This window comes from Haemorhous mexicanus, chromosome 1, assembly GCF_027477595.1.
Source record: "Haemorhous mexicanus isolate bHaeMex1 chromosome 1, bHaeMex1.pri, whole genome shotgun sequence".
NCBI classification, from domain to species: Eukaryota; Metazoa; Chordata; class Aves; order Passeriformes; family Fringillidae; genus Haemorhous; species Haemorhous mexicanus.
This window is the reverse complement of record NC_082341.1, coordinates 46,244,815-46,263,346: the sequence shown is the minus strand read 5'-3', so window position 1 is coordinate 46,263,346 and position 18,532 is coordinate 46,244,815. Positions and strand designations below refer to the sequence as shown.

The 18,532-nt window shown below is 35.4% G+C and overlaps 1 protein-coding gene across 4 annotated transcripts in view; it reads right to left on the bottom strand.

Annotated features, from left to right (window-relative positions):
* BBS9 (Bardet-Biedl syndrome 9) overlaps positions 1–18,532 on the bottom strand; it is a 288,879-nt gene that overhangs the window by 154,942 nt on the left and 115,405 nt on the right. For all 4 annotated transcript variants that reach the window (XM_059848492.1, XM_059848478.1, XM_059848470.1 and 1 more), the window contains one exon: positions 5,763–5,945. In XM_059848492.1, the coding sequence (XP_059704475.1) occupies positions 5,763–5,945 (183 nt within the window). The remainder of the gene's footprint in view (positions 1–5,762; positions 5,946–18,532) is intronic.

Here is an 18,532-nt window from a genome sequence, read left to right as displayed (position 1 = left end):
ATAAACTTTTAGTAATCCATAAAAGCTTCCAATAGACCACAATAAGCCTTTCTTTCTCAGACCAAGAGAATACTGGCACTTTTCTATTCTACTCAGAGAATTCACTGTGAGGAATTACATTAATTAAGCTACAAATGAAGATCACTAGGTAGTGGTGCAATTTGCCTTCAACTTGTTATTGCTGCCACAACCCACTGTCTTCTCAGTAAATAAAATTAACTGCATGAAGAAAATTATTACCAGACACTTTAAGCAACTGTGATAGTGCTGGCAGTAGTGGTAAGACCACCTCATTGGTCTTCAAATTCCCTCTTTTGTCCAAGTTACTTAACATTTGATCTTTTGTGTTTAGACATTCCAACATCGTCAAATAATCAATGAGTTTGAAACTCTGCTTTTAAGGATAACAAAAGTAGAAACAGTTGCAGGAACTTAGTGGCTTTACAACCACATGTCCTTCTGTCCACCTACTCCTACTAAGAGCAACTGAGAGAGCTGGGGTAGTTTAGCCTGGAGAAAAGGAGGTTCAGGGAAGACCTTACCACACTCTTCACCTCTCTGAAAAGAAATTGTAGCCAGGTGGGAGGTGGCCTCTTCTCCTGCACAACCAGCAACAGGACAAGACAGCAACATCTCAAGCTGCACCAGAGGAAGTTAAGGTTGGACACCAGAATGGGCTGCCCAGAGAGGTGGTAGAGTCACCATCCCTGAAGGTGCTCAGGAAATGACTGGATGTGACAAAGGTTGGACTCCAGGATCTTCCAAGTCTTTTCCAACCTTAAAACTTCTATGATCTAGTTATCTCAGGCATACTCTGGTCCTCTTGAAAGCAGGCTAGCAGGCAGAGCACTGATTTTCATATCAAAACACACTGTAAAAGAATGTTTGAGGTACTTGAACCATGGTCTCTTACTTCTCTTATTGTCCAGCTGGGTCACATACACACGCATGAGCAAAGGACGTCGACAGGAACCAGGCACTACTACTCCCTTTTTAACCTTTCTCCCTAATACAGGACTTCGCTACTCTTCCTTGGACCAGGAATCTCATTTCTTCACCACCTTCCCCTCTCTTGACAAACATATGTCACCCTGAACCAAACTAAACTTCAGGCTGAGACTGATCTTTTTTTACTGAAAAATTATGGGGTTTATTGGGAAAAGCTGAAAGCATCTTCCTTTTATTTAAATAATTAGGGTTTAAAGTTTACTAGCTTTTTGCTCCCATTTCTCTTAGACGGTTCACTGTACCAGAAGAGTCTTTCTGAATGGTTCTTTTGCATGGTATTGATTCAAATAGGAGGAAGACTTATAGATAAGTTCTTATCATTAAAAAAATGTTACTGAATGTAATTTATTGTAATTTTCCAAGCTGGATAAAAGGCAACAAATTTCATGTGTTTTTCTCTCTAAAACATTTTATCTGCAGATGTATTATCCACCTTGTTTCTAAAAAAAAGGAGGGCAATAAACATAATGTATCTGCTGTAAACTTGTCTGTTCACAAAAATAAAGAATACAACCACATGGAAACCTGGCTTCAAGTTATCCGTCATCATGGCCCACTGCCTTATGGTGGTTTTGTGGGATTTTGTTGGTTTGTTAGGTTTGGGGTGAGGTTTTTTGTTACATTTAAGAAATTTTAACTAAAAGATAATTTGTCCTAGCCTATGGCAAACAAGAAAATATTAAATATTTCAGCCTATTTTTAAATATTTCATTTTGGTACACAGTAGGAACTTTGCAGTTAAGAAGTGGTTACAATGACAAATGGAATATAGAAAATATAAGGCACAAAAAACTAATTCCAGATGATTTGTATGGCAATCAAGAGCTAGGTTGGATTAATTGCAAGAATTAAAGTGACAATTTCCAATAAATTCTAAAAATTAGAGTTCATAAACATTACTCTTGCCAAACATACAATTATTAGCTCAAAGCTTTGAAAGTACTGGACAGCAATGGAAAATTCTAAGAAAATTTTTTCTAATGTCAGTAATGACAGAATTAATCCTGCTGGAATTACAGAAATAACTTTACCTTTGATTTTGATAGTTTAATCACAGGAAAGGATGTTTTCCACAAAATGTTATTTTTTACATTACTGAAGAACTGTACAGTAAAACCCATGTGCTATCATGCATAAAACCTAGCAGGCTATCTAGTTTTTCCCCAAACGATTTTTTCTTTCTCTTGTGAATTACATTCAGATCATCTTCTTACAGTAAGCAGAGACACTTTTGATAGCAACTCCTGTGACTTTTACAGGCATTTCAGGAGTGTTTTCTGACACCATTTCTTTTTCATCATTGCCTTAAAGTACATTTTTCAGTGTTAACTAATCAACACTGTGAAGTGGTAAATTTATAGTCCCTAATGTTAGTTAATTACTGTATATCATAGAGTCAATTAAAATATGCATTTCACCCTAAGGCATATTTTTCTTTCAAATTACACCTTCAATAAAATCCTAAGAACTAATACAGATATTTACTTGGTTGGTATGACTCCAAACATAAATAAAGAGAGATGGAAATGTACTTCCTCAACACTGGTTTATAGCTGTTATTGTTAACTATAGTAACGCAAATGTGACTACAACAAGCAAGGAATGATTCTGAGCAATGAAGCACTTGTATGTAAATATATGGTAACATCAGGAGAACTATGAAAATATTTACTCTTCAGTAAAGTTGCTGTTGATGGCTGTATTGCCAAGGGCCCTCCATCAGTCTTAAAGTCAGAATGTTTGTATCGACAGACATATTCTCCCTTTGTAATGTGTTAAACAAAGAAAGCATTAATACCTTAACGATCAGGCATATGACCCATCAGTCAATCCAGACACCATCCAACCATTATATCAAAAATACCCCGTGTAGCATGAACCCTTTGAACCCTTTAAATTAGCCTGGACAAATTCCCTCCTCTCCCAAACAGATTTCCTATTGTAAACATATACTTTATCACAAACTCAGCATTTTTCAATTCTTTTTCTATCCAGAAAATTCAGCTTGGTAAAGGATAATCACTGAAAAACACCCCTTAGAAATGTGAGGGGTTTTTTCTTGTTTCAGACTTTATAGTACTTCAAATTGCTGTCAGTCCATGTTACAAGCTAATAACAAATATGTTAGTCTAGCAGAACAGTGACCAACTCTCCTGAAAAAAATGAATCATGTAACAAAATCTCTAGTACTTTTTTAACATTATTAACAAATCATGGATTCTTTTGTCTCCAAAAGCACCCTAAAGTGTCTTTCTACCATATATTTCAACAGATAGAAAAATACAGAACTCAAAACCAGTATACATGTGAAAGTATAGTTTGCACACAGCTGTAACACTATGCTCTGAAATAGTATTAATATATACTTCAATATACTAACTATGGATTTTATTTTAGCCCCACAGTAGCAAAGTACATTAAAAAAAACTGAACCTAACTTCCCTGCAACTACTTTTCTTCAGTTTTGGCATCAATTTTTAGTGGCTTCATTATCAGAAGAATTAGCTCATTTATCCCAAGAAAGATCTCGTTATATTTCTGATGTAATATTTCTACAACTGTGCAGCATTCATGAAAGAATCACTAAAAAAGAGCAATGTCCTTGTATTTCCAGCACTGAACAACCCTTTAGTCAGATTTATCGAAGCAGCGCTATCTAGGTGTTAGTTAGAAATTTACTGCCAGAAATGAAACATGACGCCAAATATCTGTTATTCGCATAAAATATGCAAGTTTGCAGTATTTCTTCCACTATATTTTTGTAGTCAAGAAAACCAAAATTTTATATGTTCTTAGACAAAAGTTTGCTGAGCAGTCTGAGAAAATATGGTGACACAATGAGAACAGGGAACGCCACTTTCACATTTGCTAAATATCTAACTGAAGTGATTGCCAGGTCTAGAAAACAAGATACAATCTGTTCTAGCTGAAATGGCATGTATGAGAATAATGTTGATGTTATTGTAAAAGAGGCATTTCTTTTTATGTTAACAGTGTATTCCAAACATTTCCCTTTTTTTAAGAAAACACTTCCATAGTTTAACGTTCACAAGGCAGAAAATGTTCTGGAGATGTAGACTGCATCCAAACTGTCTTCTAACACATTCCCTCCAAATAAAAATACAACAAACCATTGCGCAGAATTGTTTGAAGAGTAAATAAAAATTCTTCAGAGTATTTTTTTTCGCCAGTGTTCTACTTCACTGCTTACAAGGAAACCTGAACACTAGCTAGAAGCTTCTGTCTGTAAATATCATTGGTATGTCAGAAGATTTCCCCATTCCCTGCCTAAGCTTCTTAAATTACATTCAGACTTCTGCGGTACCATAACAACTTCAATATGGCACGTAATTCAGTATTTTGTAAAGGGTTTGTTTCTATTTCCACCTCCAGTTGTTGGTTTACATTTTTCATCCAGACTGCTCTGCAGGATATACATCCTTACAATGCTTATATGAAGTCTTGCAGCTTCAACACAGAACATTGTTAACCACCACGTTAAAACCACGCTGACATATAGGCTGAAGCAAAATCCTGCATTACAGGATATAACAATTGTACCATATTTCATCAAAACGTGCAGCAAAGCAACCCAATTCCTGATGGCAAAATAAAAATTAGTCATGTAAAAAAATGTTTGGTTTTAGGAGATTCATAGGAACCTTCTTTGAATTCATTCATGGTAATGCAAGTTCCTCAGTTTCAAAGCTTGATTTTCCAAGTTTAAATGAGGACTAAATCCAAAACAAATCTCAACAAAATTGTTTTGCTTTGCCTGCTATGAGTCAATACCATGTAAAATGCCTAAACACTTTATGCCCCCTATGTGGAAATGGCAGAAGATCCTAGATTCAGTTGGAACTTAGCACAAGCTTTCTAAAAGACCACAAACCATTCTAAATATTCCACGTATGCACCAAAATCTGGATTCACTGTACATTGCAAAAATCCTGTGCAGAGCATGAAGATTAAAATTAATGTGTACTTAAGATAATTGTTGAAACTAACTGGGGATCAGCTCTCAATTAAGTTGAGAACATTCTTTAATTCAACTAAAGCAGTGTTAACTGTGGACCTTAGGTGTGGATATAAACAGCATTACTTGTCTTCACAGACCAATCTCCAGATTTTATACACAATCTCACCTGGTCACACTCATTAAATCAAAACAGAATTAGCAAGACATCTACAGAATGCAAAACTATACAGAGCATGGTTTGGAGTACAAGGAAATTGTCTATTCACAGTATTTTGCTTAGATAACTTTCATCCCTTATATAAACCAATGTAAATACACTGAGGACAAAGTATGGCAAATTATTAATAAACTGAAATGTATACTTTATTTGCTGTGTGTATCTTTATATATCTATTGGAATGTGGTCATGTATGTTATAGAACATTTATATTAGAGTCTTAAAACCTGGGGGTCTTATTCTATTTATCCTAACCACAGGACAGAAGGTAAAAATCAGCTAAATTTATGAGACATTCCTACTTGGCTTGGTAAGGAAAGGTTAAGCAGAATTTAACTGGTACCACCCATGTCCTCTCTTGAAACATTCTATAATCTACTCCTAATTTTCCACTTTGCTGTGAAATCAGCACAGTCTGCATTGAACACCTACTTAGTTCGGCTACTTACAGTACTTCAAAGGACAGTCTTCAGCAAAGTACAGGGAGAAATAAGGAAATTTAAGGGCTTAGAGCTCTGTGAATAAGCATTTTTTTAAGCAGCTCTTACAGATTCTTACCAGCTCTTGTGTATCTTCTGCTAATGGCAAAAACGTAGCTTCCAAAAGAGCAATTTGATCAGTGCTGAGCTTCTGCCACAAACTAATCAGCATAATCACCAGATGGGTGGCACTTTTCAGCTTTGCAAATGCCTGGAACATGTTGGCTTGATTTTCTTCTGCTGCATCTGCTAGAGCTATTACCTGCAAAAATTACAAACATCTGTTAAATATAATTTTACCATCCGTGAACACTCAACACTGAAATTACCTTTGGCACACTCTTGTTTTCCTTTAGAAGATCCTGAGGAATTCTGTTTTCCATAAACACAAACCACAGAGTATTAAATGAGTTATCATTTATCTAGATTTTTCTTTTGCATACCCAAGGCAATTTCAAGTCCATATGGCAACAGGATTAATCCACCTAGTACAGTCAGTGTAGAAAGGATTTTGTTTAGAGCATATTTTTAAGGCATTCCTGAAATTAATCCCCATCATATCACATATTACGTGACAACAAACCAATTTTCAGGTTTATATCACACACTAATCTCCATATGACCAGTAAACCTACTGTATTAATCAAAAACAACACACTGATTTTATGCTATTAAAAAGGCAGCATATAATTATTTCCATTGTAACACAGCTGCCATCTGTTATTTTATTAACTCTCATGTCTCTCCATGTTTTGCCCTAGTTTCTTCAGCATTTATGCCAAAATGTAAACATTACAGATAATGTATATGAAGGCAATATCACTTTAAGTGCCAGACATTATGAAACAATTTTCAAAATAAAATAAAAGTAACAGATTCACTTCTTCTAATACGGTAAGAGTTTTGCTGAGTACTTCAAGATGGGGAAAACCAGAAAACCTATCAGATGATACTCGGTTCAGAAATCATTCCAATAGCAATTGCTGTAACTTCAGTAAGACATGAGACTTTCCACAGTATTTGCACTGGAGTACTTCGAGCAAAGGAAAGGTATAAAGGTTAGGGATTCATCCCGGGGAGCACAGCTTAAAAGACCTGTTCTCAGGACTGCTATTACATCTCCATGCTACCCGAACAACACTTGGTTTACAGAAGCATTGATTATCTGATTGTTATCTCAATCAACACAAAGCACCTCTCTCAACCACTCTTTTTTTATTTATTTGCAAGACAGGGTAATAGGTGCTTGACTGGAATTGTGAAAAGCCTCATAGAAACGCAGTTAAGTGTAATTAGTATTACAGCAGAATTTACTAAGTACAACTTGCAGAGCCTGATCCATTAACATTTTGGCAACAGCAGGAAAACGAAAATACTATATGATGCATCTTCAGCAGGGAAAGAGAGCCAACCAGCTGTTAGCATTTGGTGGAAGAAAACTATTTTTAATCTGCAATGCTGGCATTAGAGATGTATGTGTGTTCCCTCCAAGCTCCCATGTGACTGGGAAGATAAAGAAAACAGAATTTGAGGGAACTATAAATATGAAACATTTCAAACAAAATGTGTTGATAGCTTTTGTTTTAGATTTTAAAATGTAATCTTTCCAAATAAAGCAGAAAACCCACAGGACACCCATAGGTCCAAACACTACATAAATCAGAGCCAAGTAACAAAACAGACAAAAAAAGCCCAGCTAACCACGTGAAGGAGACCCAAGAAATTAATCCTAAGCAGTGAAAACCAACATAACAAACTTTGGTCAGAAAGAGTAATGATATCACTGGCACGTCACCTGATGCATCTGTGTTGGCATTCAGTTTGCTCTGACCAAAGCCTTGATGCTTTCCACACCTCATGTTCTACGAAAGGTGAAGCTCCACATCACAGTCACTTTCCAAGAGTTATGGGTGACAAAGCCTGATAAGCAGCAAACTACATAGCAACTCAAATCAGCTGACTCTGACCCATGTAACCAGCAATTTTATGCATCGTACAGCTTCATCTTTCTGAGACAAGCAACAACAGTAAAATCTTCCTCAGTCTAACAGAGCCCTTCAAATACCTAATTTCTTTTCCTGTCCAATATACAACTGAAAATTTGGGAAGAACAATGAATGAAGATGAATTTAATATGCTGATGAGGTGTGCTCATTCACTGGTATGTTTCCTCCAATGTCATCACTGACAGTGATAGTACAATTCAGAATTTCTGGCAAGCTACCTGTACCCTACCAAGGATAATGCTCAGACAACATTAATTTTGTTGAATATATAAGCAAATAGAATTACCTTTGTGTGACAACTACCTGAACCCCACTGACGCAGCAAAGGCTACTTTCTGGAGTCATTCATAAATTCTCAAGTGATTTCTCACTCTATATTTCAGCTGGCACTCTCCTACGTACTTCAGAAACATAAACAGCATGAAGTGAAATAACTGACATGGTCTTTTACCTTATGGAGCCTTCATTTTAGGATAGGTTTTCTTCCCATTTTATAAACATGAACAAAGGAGATGCTCACCTTTTCACAGCTCTAGGTGTAAAACAAATATCCTAGTACTTCCAAACAATGCCTATGTACCAAGTCCATAACCTATTTTAAAAGCAGTTTCATAAAAACCCTTAAGAAGAACAACTATTAAAAGGTCTTCTTTGGCAAAAAATTCTACAGTTCTCATGCACAATAATATTAGGCAAATGTTATAAAAGTGGTAGACCTAAGTTTCTAAAGAAGTGCAGTCTTTAAGCATTGCAGGTCACTGAAACATAGTTATATAAATCTTCAGATAACTGCATATGTACAAGTTCTACTTTACGCTTGCAGAAATAACAAGGAGGGGAAAAAAACCACTTCTAAGCACTAATTATTCTGTTAACAGATGAAGTGACCCAATATAGCTTTCTGAGATCTGGAATATCCAGGACACAGGACAATACAATATTAATTACCACACTATAACATAGGCACACACAGACATAGTAATTTTTAACATTCCTCAAGATCAAAGATTCCTTGACAACACATGGTTACACAGTAAATACTTGACAGGAGGGGGAAAAAAAAAAAAATATCTTTCTCATGGAGTAAAATTACTCTAAAAACCTCCCAGGACACTAGCTACAAATTTTAGAAGTATTCTGGGGCTCTTCATTCAAAGACTTGAGGAATTCAGGAATGAGTACTTTTTAACAACATGACATTAATATTTTTAATCATTTTCTTTTCGACTGAACACCTTTATTTACATTTTGTAACATTTGAGGAACATAAAGGATCTGTACCCTTCGCAATCTGAGATCCTAGTCTCTTCAGACTCAGGCATGATTTCTCCATATTTTCCCAATTTTATTTTCAATTCCAAGAGTAGCTGTGCAATCTGTTTAATATCTATTTTATCATCTTTCTAAATAGACATAAAATCTTACCAAAAAAAGAAAACCTCTCCCTGTCTCACTTTTTCACAGGATAGATAGGAAAATACATTGCAACTGACAGTCTCAAATGTAGCTTACATATAAAGATTTTAGACCAACTGAAAACTATTAAGTAAAAAATCCATCTTTTTACTTATTTGTGAGTAAGACCTATCATTGCCTACTTAACATTTTTCTTTCACCTTCTTCAATATCACAAAGCTTTCAAATAAAGAAAACTAAAAATAAGTTTTTCAAATGATCTTTCTAAAATTTATGAATGAAAGGAAAGTAACTGATGCAGGAAATATTTAAGAGATACTGAAACAGCGCGGAAGTACAATATTGAACATATGTTTTATAACTGATCAAAACTTGCTTTTGATTTATATTATTTTAAACTTTTTTCTGAACAGACCCCTACTCTGTTTCAATACGTGTCACTACAGAAAAGTAAAGGCCAGTTATTATGAAAGCATACTGTAAAAAAATAAGTAGTTACTCTCTAAACAAAGATCATGTTTAACATTTTTACTACAGTTCATATTCTCACTTGCAATGATAGAGCTGAAATACAGATTTTTTTTTTTTTATAGTCTTGAGAACTTCATACCCCCACACTATTACAAGGATTTGACTTCAATAATTTCTAAGTACAGAACATTTCTCAATGTTTTCAGCCTTAAGTGTTTAAGCAGAAAGATGTCTCTCCATGCTTATTTCATTGCTAAGTAGATCTTGTAAGATGTCAAGCATGTGAAAACTGTAAACTAATGCTGATGCAAGTTTTAAAACCAGAGTTCTCCATCATTAGTGGTCATGTAAGATATTTTTAGGTCATTGTTTAACATCCAACAATAACTTAAAAATTAGTTATGCCTCTTGAAAAAGGCTTGCAACACAGCCCACTCTTGTACATGCAGACAAATTTCTTGAGGCAATAATGGACCATAACAATGACTCTAGCAGGCTTCTTCTAATAATATAAAAACAATACAAATACAATTCCAAAAATACAAAATACTTTCTTCTTAGCTGGATAGGAAGTTGAAGAAAAATTTGAAAAAATAAAAGACAAGAAATGAGCCTGACGTTCCAGGGAACTTCCTTTGTGTTGGTAGTATATTTTCTTGGAGTCCCTAACACCATTGGGACTGAAAACCCTGCCAGATTTTATGCCATATCCTAAAATGGAGAACAGGAAAAAGTGACAGATAATTTGGTTTTCTTCTTTTTGTTTAAACAGAAGAAGGAAAAAAAACAGCTATTCACAACTGGTAAAAAAATAGCCAACTAGTCTTACTGTCATCTAGTTCTAATACATTGGGTTCAGCTTCCAGAATTTTGAAGTAACTTTATTTTTAGCAGAAATGAAGTATGAAGAAACAGAATTTTGGCATTTAAGGAATCTCTTTACACGCCATCCATTGCACTTGTGAGCAACTCTTGTATGAAAATTTTGTTACAATACAAAAGGTAACATCAGAAATTTAATTATTATGAAATGAACACATGGATGATGAAGCTCATGGGTCTCTTCTGGCGATTGTTTTTACAGAATAATTTACTACAAGACAGTTAATTGATCTAAACCCTTTCAACTATTTTTAAACAGAATTAGATCTTCATAAAGCAGGATGTTGATGAATATAAAGCAGGAAGAAATGGAGACCTGAGAAATGCTAATTATGGCTTCTTTATTGCTGTTGACACAGGACATTTACTACTAGTCTCACTCTTTTGCCAATTTTAGAGAAGGAAATACAACTCAGTTGCCAAACCTAAAATAAGGTCTAACAATTTTTTGTGTGTGGTTTTAAGAAGTCTCCACCACATATCTTAATTCACATACAATGTGTAAGCATTTGAAATCAAATATGTTTTTTCTTACAAGCCCCTTTTTTTTTTTTTTTTTACCTCAATATTTAAAATTCTTAATACCCTTACTCTAGGAGTAAACTTTTTGGCTTTTTAAACAGGCAAGTCTCAAAGTAGAATCCAAGACAGAGAAGTAGTGATTAGCAGCCTGATTCCCTGTGCAGACTATCACACTCAACAGCCATTGTGCACAGAGCTTCTGACAGGTGACTGAAGCTTTATGGAATGCGGGCAGAGATATCCATGTCAGAGGGCGATCCTTATCGAGCGCTCCGTCACCAGGAAGAATAAGCATGTCCCCGTCAAAGGGAGCACTTCTAAACACCGTGGCTTTCCCACAGCACGGCAGTGGCAGCGACGTGAGAGCGCACGTTCGGATTAAGTACCCCAGGCCACAATTATCTGACCCTTATGAGAATGTCTCAGCTTGTCCTAACCATGACTGCAGCTCTTCAAATTGTGGCACAGGACCACCACGATGACAACAAAGCATCAATTCACTAGACGCCAAATACTCGACTTTCAAGTGAAGCTCAACATGCCCTCGATGAGAGAAGACAGCAGAGACAAAAGACATTGCAGCATGATGACCCATCCTTTATCTGGATGCACACAGCTACCTCCTGAAAATCTACTGCCTCACTTGATGAACGTGAAATTAACACGAGTAATTACTATAGCATTCTGTGCCTCTGAAAACAAGAGTTAGATTAAGAAAATACTGAGGGCTGTCAGGGAAGCTGTGTGGTTTTGTTTTCTTCTGTTGCTTCCAAGACAGAATTATCACTAACAGCTCTACTGCACCTTTCGAAATTGGATTTTACCACAAAGCAATACTGTCTACAAGCATAACAAAGGCTGCACATTTTAAAGACAGTCAACTCAAACACTTACAAGAAGCTTAATGCATGTACTGTTTACATTCAGAACCCTCTTTTGCAACTTCACAAATATCAAAGCTGTGTCTTACACAAAACCAAAGTGGGAGTGGATTATTGCCACAGAGAATCATGCTGCATCATTTATTTTAATTCTTTCATTTTAAGTACTAGTGACAATGATGTCAGTAAGAAAATCACTGGAGAAAGAGTAAATATAATTTCAGCTATACAGCAGCAAAGTAGTATGAATATGGTCAGTTCAAAAGGAAAAAATATCTCCAGCTTTTTAATTTTTCCTCTTTAGAATACTCAATAAGAAAATAGGCTTCTTATTCAGAAGTCTCTCTCCAGCTTTTATCTACACCACTATAGTCTGAATAGAACTATTTTTGAAAATTACTGCAAAATATTTAGTGGGTTTAGAACCCCGGACACCTGAGTGCATTGTCCAAAAGTACTTGATACAAGTACTTACCAATACACTTAAATCAATACATTTAAAACCAAATTAAATAGTTACCAGTACTTACCAATACATTTAAACCCAAATTAAATCCCTGATAGATCAATGTCAGCCTGTTCCATAGGAATTTTCTATTTTGTCTGTCCTAAGTATATAAACAACCTTTCTAGTAAAATCCAAGAATGAAGACCACCTGGTTAGCTCTACTTTAAATTACTACATTCTAAATAAAGTAAGAAATTCATATTCCTTTGATTCTAAACATGCAGCTCTTCATGTGCATAAATCAATTTCAAAATTTTTTCTGTCTAAGCAACACTAATATAGTGGCAAAACCTGCTTGTTCCCATCACTGTTACCAGTTTACTGTTTATTTAAATCATCTTAGTGCTTTATACTGCTGCCCATCCTTAACTGAGCTTCCTTGTGTAAAGCCATGGGAACAGAAATAAGGAATTCCTTTTGTCTCTGATGTTCCATCTGCAGTAAGGATTAATTACAGCTAAGATTATTTTAACTTGTTTAATATACTTGTCGATATTTGTCTCTTTTTTCCTATGTTATTAGCTTTTTGTGTTTGTTTTTAAGGGTTTACCAATTTTGAGACACCAGGTGAGTTAATATGGTCAGTACTAACAATACAAAGATAAGTATTTAAATACCTGACACCTCCTCTCAATGGCCTACACACAGGTAAATATTGCAAGAAGTTTTGCTTGTGAGAAATTGCAACAGTGAGTGAAAGTAACAAATTCTTATTTGGTACAACTATTAAATACCAAGATGGGGGTGGGGGGAAATTCTTGGAATTATGCTACAAACACGTTCCAAAATATATATGGCACTTTGTAATGCATTTAAAAATAAGTTCTACATTATAAAATTGAAATTTATAAGTGGAGTTATAAAATTAGTAGCTTATCCAAGTGAAGCAACATCTGTTACAAATTACATAAAACCCAAGAACACAGTGAGTTACAATGAATCCTTTACTTAACCCTTCAAAACAAAAGTTCTATTTAGGCAAAGGGATGTGCTAAACAGCACACAGATATGTCACAGAATCTGTGATAGTCAGTGAATGTTGAAGACAGAGTTTCATTGTGAAGCTGTGGTTGAATTGGCAGCAATGTATATAAAATACAGCCAAACATGAGCTAAATGGAGACAGAGAGGTGGAGAGCTTGGTCTGTGTCACCAAATACATGGCATTATGCAATGACGACTAAGCTTTACAATAAAAGAAAAAAAATTAAACAGTTGAAGTTGCATGCTTCAGCTGTGTGTTTAAATAAGCTCTGGACCTAAACAAACAGTTTAAAAACCAGGAGACCCAACCTGAAAACTTTTAATTGCCTATCAGAGCAATTAAATTATGGATGGCCAAGAAATCAAGACAAACATATCAGATTGTACTTCTGCAAAAATTAATGTACAGTGAAGCTCTATGAGTCAAATTAAGGATTCAACAACCCCAGTGGGAGCACTGCATCCATTCAGTAAAGAAAGGATTTCATCCTGTCAGAGGCCACTACTTTCACTGTCATCAGTCATATGCACCTAGAGGGGAGAAAAAGCATTTGCAGCATGTTAGATATCACATGATGAGAGCAGTTTTAGAAATCTAGAATAAATCCACAAATTATTGCTTCCCAGAAAGTACACTGTAAAACACATCCTAGAACAGCTTGGGTTCATATCTATATCTTATTGTAATAGTGAAAAACAAAAATGTGTTGACAAATACATCTTGAAAATAGCAATAAAAACAAATCCAAGTAATAGGTAATATAGATATTCCCCTCCGTATAAATGAACACAAAGCTATTCCACCAAATTCTATTCTGAGACCTTTAACAATAAAAGTATCAACATCAAACAAATCAGCAAGCCAGTTGAAGATAGAGAAGTTCTAACCTGAATTCCAAGCCACTGCCAATCCCACTTGCAATTTTGGCACTTCAGCTTTATACTGAATTAACTAAGAAATTTCCAGAACTCCCCATTCAGGTGGAGCTAGTATGCAATTTTAAGTGATCAAAAAACATTGTGGTTTATTTATATTGTGTCTAAGAGTAAAAGTAAGACTCAGAATGATTAAATTAAAACTACACATTCTGGAAACAAATTCCAAACATAGAAATTAAAGAAAATGGATGGCAGGCTAATTAGAAGCTCAGACTTAACTATAACACTAATTTCAGGGCCTCTCTCATTAAAATTACTTTTCTATTTTGAGACACTTATAGACTCTGTTTCTAATAAAATCTTGAGAACACATGACAGTACATTTGGAAATAAAACAAGCTTCCCAAGTCAAAGTGCAAAGGTCATCATACATGAATTGCTTGCTTGAATACTTTGTCTTTGAATTACAAGTTTTCCATGTGTTCTATTCTTTTTTACTGAAAGAGACATAACCATTTCCAAACATAGGAACATCACAATGAAATACAGGTTTTGTAAAACTCAGTCAAAAAACACAATCTATAAACCTTAAAGAAAATTAAGCAGAGATTTATGTCCTAGTCTTACTGGATTTACTAGGAGGAAAAAAAAATGTTTCAAAAACATCATAGCATCATTTAGGAAAGTAAAAATTCATTGTTCATTCAAGGTGCTACAACAATAAATTTCAGACAAAGAAAACTTTTGTGTTTCTCCACAGATGAAGTACAGCACAGACCACATTAATGCTTGCTTCACCACAATACCCAGCAAAAAACCCTTTATGAACTGCATCCTACTTCATGTGACATTAAACTTCTAAGTCAACAGGTACTGCCATACAGGTATGGTTATCTTTAGTAGGGTAGTTTCATTTTCTGGGGGCAAGACAAGTATTGAAAGACCAAAAATATCCTACTGCCAAGTCACACAGCAGGCAGTCTTAACCTAATAATGAAGCAGCAAAGAGCTTATCATATCCCTGCCTGAAGCCCTTGATCTACAGAAAAAAAACATAACAAAAAACACCTGAAGTAACATTACAGTGTGTTCAATAGAAAATCTTCAGGTGTTGATGAAAAGAACATATATTTTTAGGACACCAAATTAGTTGTGCTGCAGATAATGGCCAATGATTCTCATTCTTCTGCACACCTGGAACTGCACCTTCTAACTCTCTTCTCTCAAAGTGAAGAATTAAGAAAATTCCCACCTGAAATACCCTGCTAATTCACAAGCACAAAGCCTACAGGTACACAACCAGGTGCAGTTTTCTTTACCTGCACACCTGCCTTAGCCACACAATAAACTCAGGCACTGCATTCTTCCAGTTAAACATAAGATTTAGAACTTAGGCAGAAATAAAAACAATACAATTTTTTTAAAAAAATTAAAAGAAAACAAACAAACAAACAAAACACAAACCCCCAAAAATACCCAAAAAAAACCCCAAATCAAAGTAAGAAAATATTCATGTCAAAAAATTTATATTCAAAATAAGATGAGCCACGAAACAAGTGATTATTTTAGAGTGCAAAACTCATTTACCTGAGGATTATTCTAATGAAGTAAGCATGTCACCATAGGCTATGGGACAGTTTCAAAAAGGAAGTGTGCCATTATATATGCACATACATACTCACAGGTGTAAGACTTTATTGTTCAGCATAACATTTTGTGCCATTCTCCTGGTGCACTTCTAAACATAGCTGAAGCTATATGGCTTTCTGATTTTCATTTCAAAATACAGCATTTATTGATGCACTTATGTCACAAGAAACAATTCACAATTGGCAGTAATGGCAAAAGTCCCTCACTCATGTTTTTGGAAATATGACTTTTTACCTACTTGCAGTAGGACAACTACTAGCTCCACCCATATCCTTCATTGTTGTTTTCTCCTTAAAATGAATAGAATGTGGAAGTATGGAAGAGCTAGTAAACAGTAAAATGAAACACCTCCCACTATGTTTAGCACCATTCTCTATCAAAAAAAGAGCTGTGTGCAAACTTACCCATTTTTGAACTAGCCTCACTAGCTATTACCCTAGCATGCTGACAGAAAAGCAAAACAGTTCAGGCCACCTGGAGTTAAGGAGAAGAATCTCTCACTTTTTAAAAGCCTTTGGAGTCACACTCAAAAAGCTTCACAGTTCACTATTGCTTCCTAGAAGAAAGTCATTTTATCCATGAAGAAAAATTTTGACACCATCAAATGCACAAGCCTTAATGAGTTTACAAAACAACTTTCTATGCAAACACCTGATTTCTCAACTTCTCCTTTATTCTAACAAGCAGCTGAGTTTATGGAGGAGATGGGACAAGATGTACAGTTTTAAAATTTTAAGTCCTGCTAAGACTTAGATTCCCAGTGGGGCTGCTAGAGGTAGGGAAGCATAGGGTAGAGATAGCAAGTGTCAGGTACAATTCAGTGTCTGAAATATGATAATTAACATTGTAACTTTCTCTGGTTTAAATCTAGAAAAATGTCCTCATTGTCTGAGCAGAAGTTTAAGGATAGTTCTACTGCATATTCACTCAATTATGTAGAACAGGAAAGAGCTCACTTTTCAACACTAATATATAATCACATGCAAACACACCCCACTAAATTAGTAACAAATGCTCTTACTGATTTTGGCTGAATAGGCTGTCTGATAAGAATAGATTTTCCTTAAAAAAAAAAACAAACAAAAAAACAAAACAAAAAAAAAAACTTAATTTGAACACTTTTCTTGTTCCCTTGATGTAATACAGCTGAAGTTCATGCCCCAGTTCAGTCAAATCTAATAGTTTTAACTTAGTTTCATCTATTATTGGCCATAACAAGATGTGTTCAAAAGGGTATTTATGTTTCCTTTATTCTATGGCATCAAAGTTAGGAAAACACATCTGGGTAGCGTACACTCCAGCCACACTGCAGACCAAAAATCCAGATAAACGTTTTGTCTAGAGGGATGACTAAATAAGTTGGCCAAATATCAGAACAAATTCACTTTGATGTTTTCAGTTGGTGGAGCTCAGAAACATGACCTAAGTTATACAGTTACATCCCCTGAAAGAGTAGCAATGCTCTCTTCCTTTAGCATCTGTCAGGGTAGGAGAGGTGGAGGGAAAGTAGTATTTGTTATGGATGAGGGCAAAATTCAACATGGATAAAGTGATAGGAACTTAAGGAAAAACATTTGTCTACTTTCACTCATATTCATGAATAGTCCATATTCATATCTTTTCTAGGATCACCTCCAGTGCCTGCTTCCATTGCTGCCAACAGATGCCTTGGAATCTGATTAGGAGTCCACAAAGAAAGATGGCATTTGAGACTTACACTGCAGGTCCACACAGCTGAAATCAGACTGCATTGACAGGTTCCACATAAGCAATTCTCTCTAAAGTGATGCTAAGCCACTTGTCAAAAGTTAATAGTGAAAATATATAAAAATAGATAAAACCTCAGACAAGGTGTAGAACAAACTTCCTGAGGTCCATTGATCATATAAAGAAGCACACAGCTGGCAGGTTGTTAAATGATGGCACTGGAGAGAATTATAGAGCACCATTCCTGTGGAAAGAACTACTACAGCAAACCCACTGTGCAATGAGAATATGAACCAAAAACAATATTCTTTATTAAATGGAAATGGAAAATTCCTAGGGGAATATATAAAACAAAATTAATTTCCCAAGGATATAACGCCATTGCAGAGCTTATGGTTAAAGGAACTGGAGGAAGAAGTGCCTGCTACCCACACAGTGCAAAAAAAACTATGAGGAACCAAGAAGATATGCACTCTTTCTTTCTTTTGGAGCAAATACAAGACCACAGCTGCTTAAAACAGGGGGAGATCCACAAAGACAAATTTTAAGATGAGGTGGCTACATCCCTTAACTTTTAAACAACCCTTAATTTCCTTTATAAAAGAGTAGAGAGACCATTACCTTTTTTTTTTAACAAGAGAAGGTACCTAACTTTCAGTGTCTTTGACTCCAGAAGACCTTTTTGTCTCCACTGACTACACAGAAAATCAAACTTCCCTAGATGAAATCTGCTTTTGTGAATCTCACCCACCTATTTCATAGCAAAGCATTCCCACCTTTTTCAAGGGATATCCATAGATGACCCTTAGCCATGAAGCCTGTATGAGAATTAGAATCAAAGGACAATTTCATCTCATCAGAGCCAATCAATTCATTATCAATAAATGTCTTTCTCTTAACTTTATTCAAATGACCAACAGATTGTAAGCCAGATGTTGCCGTG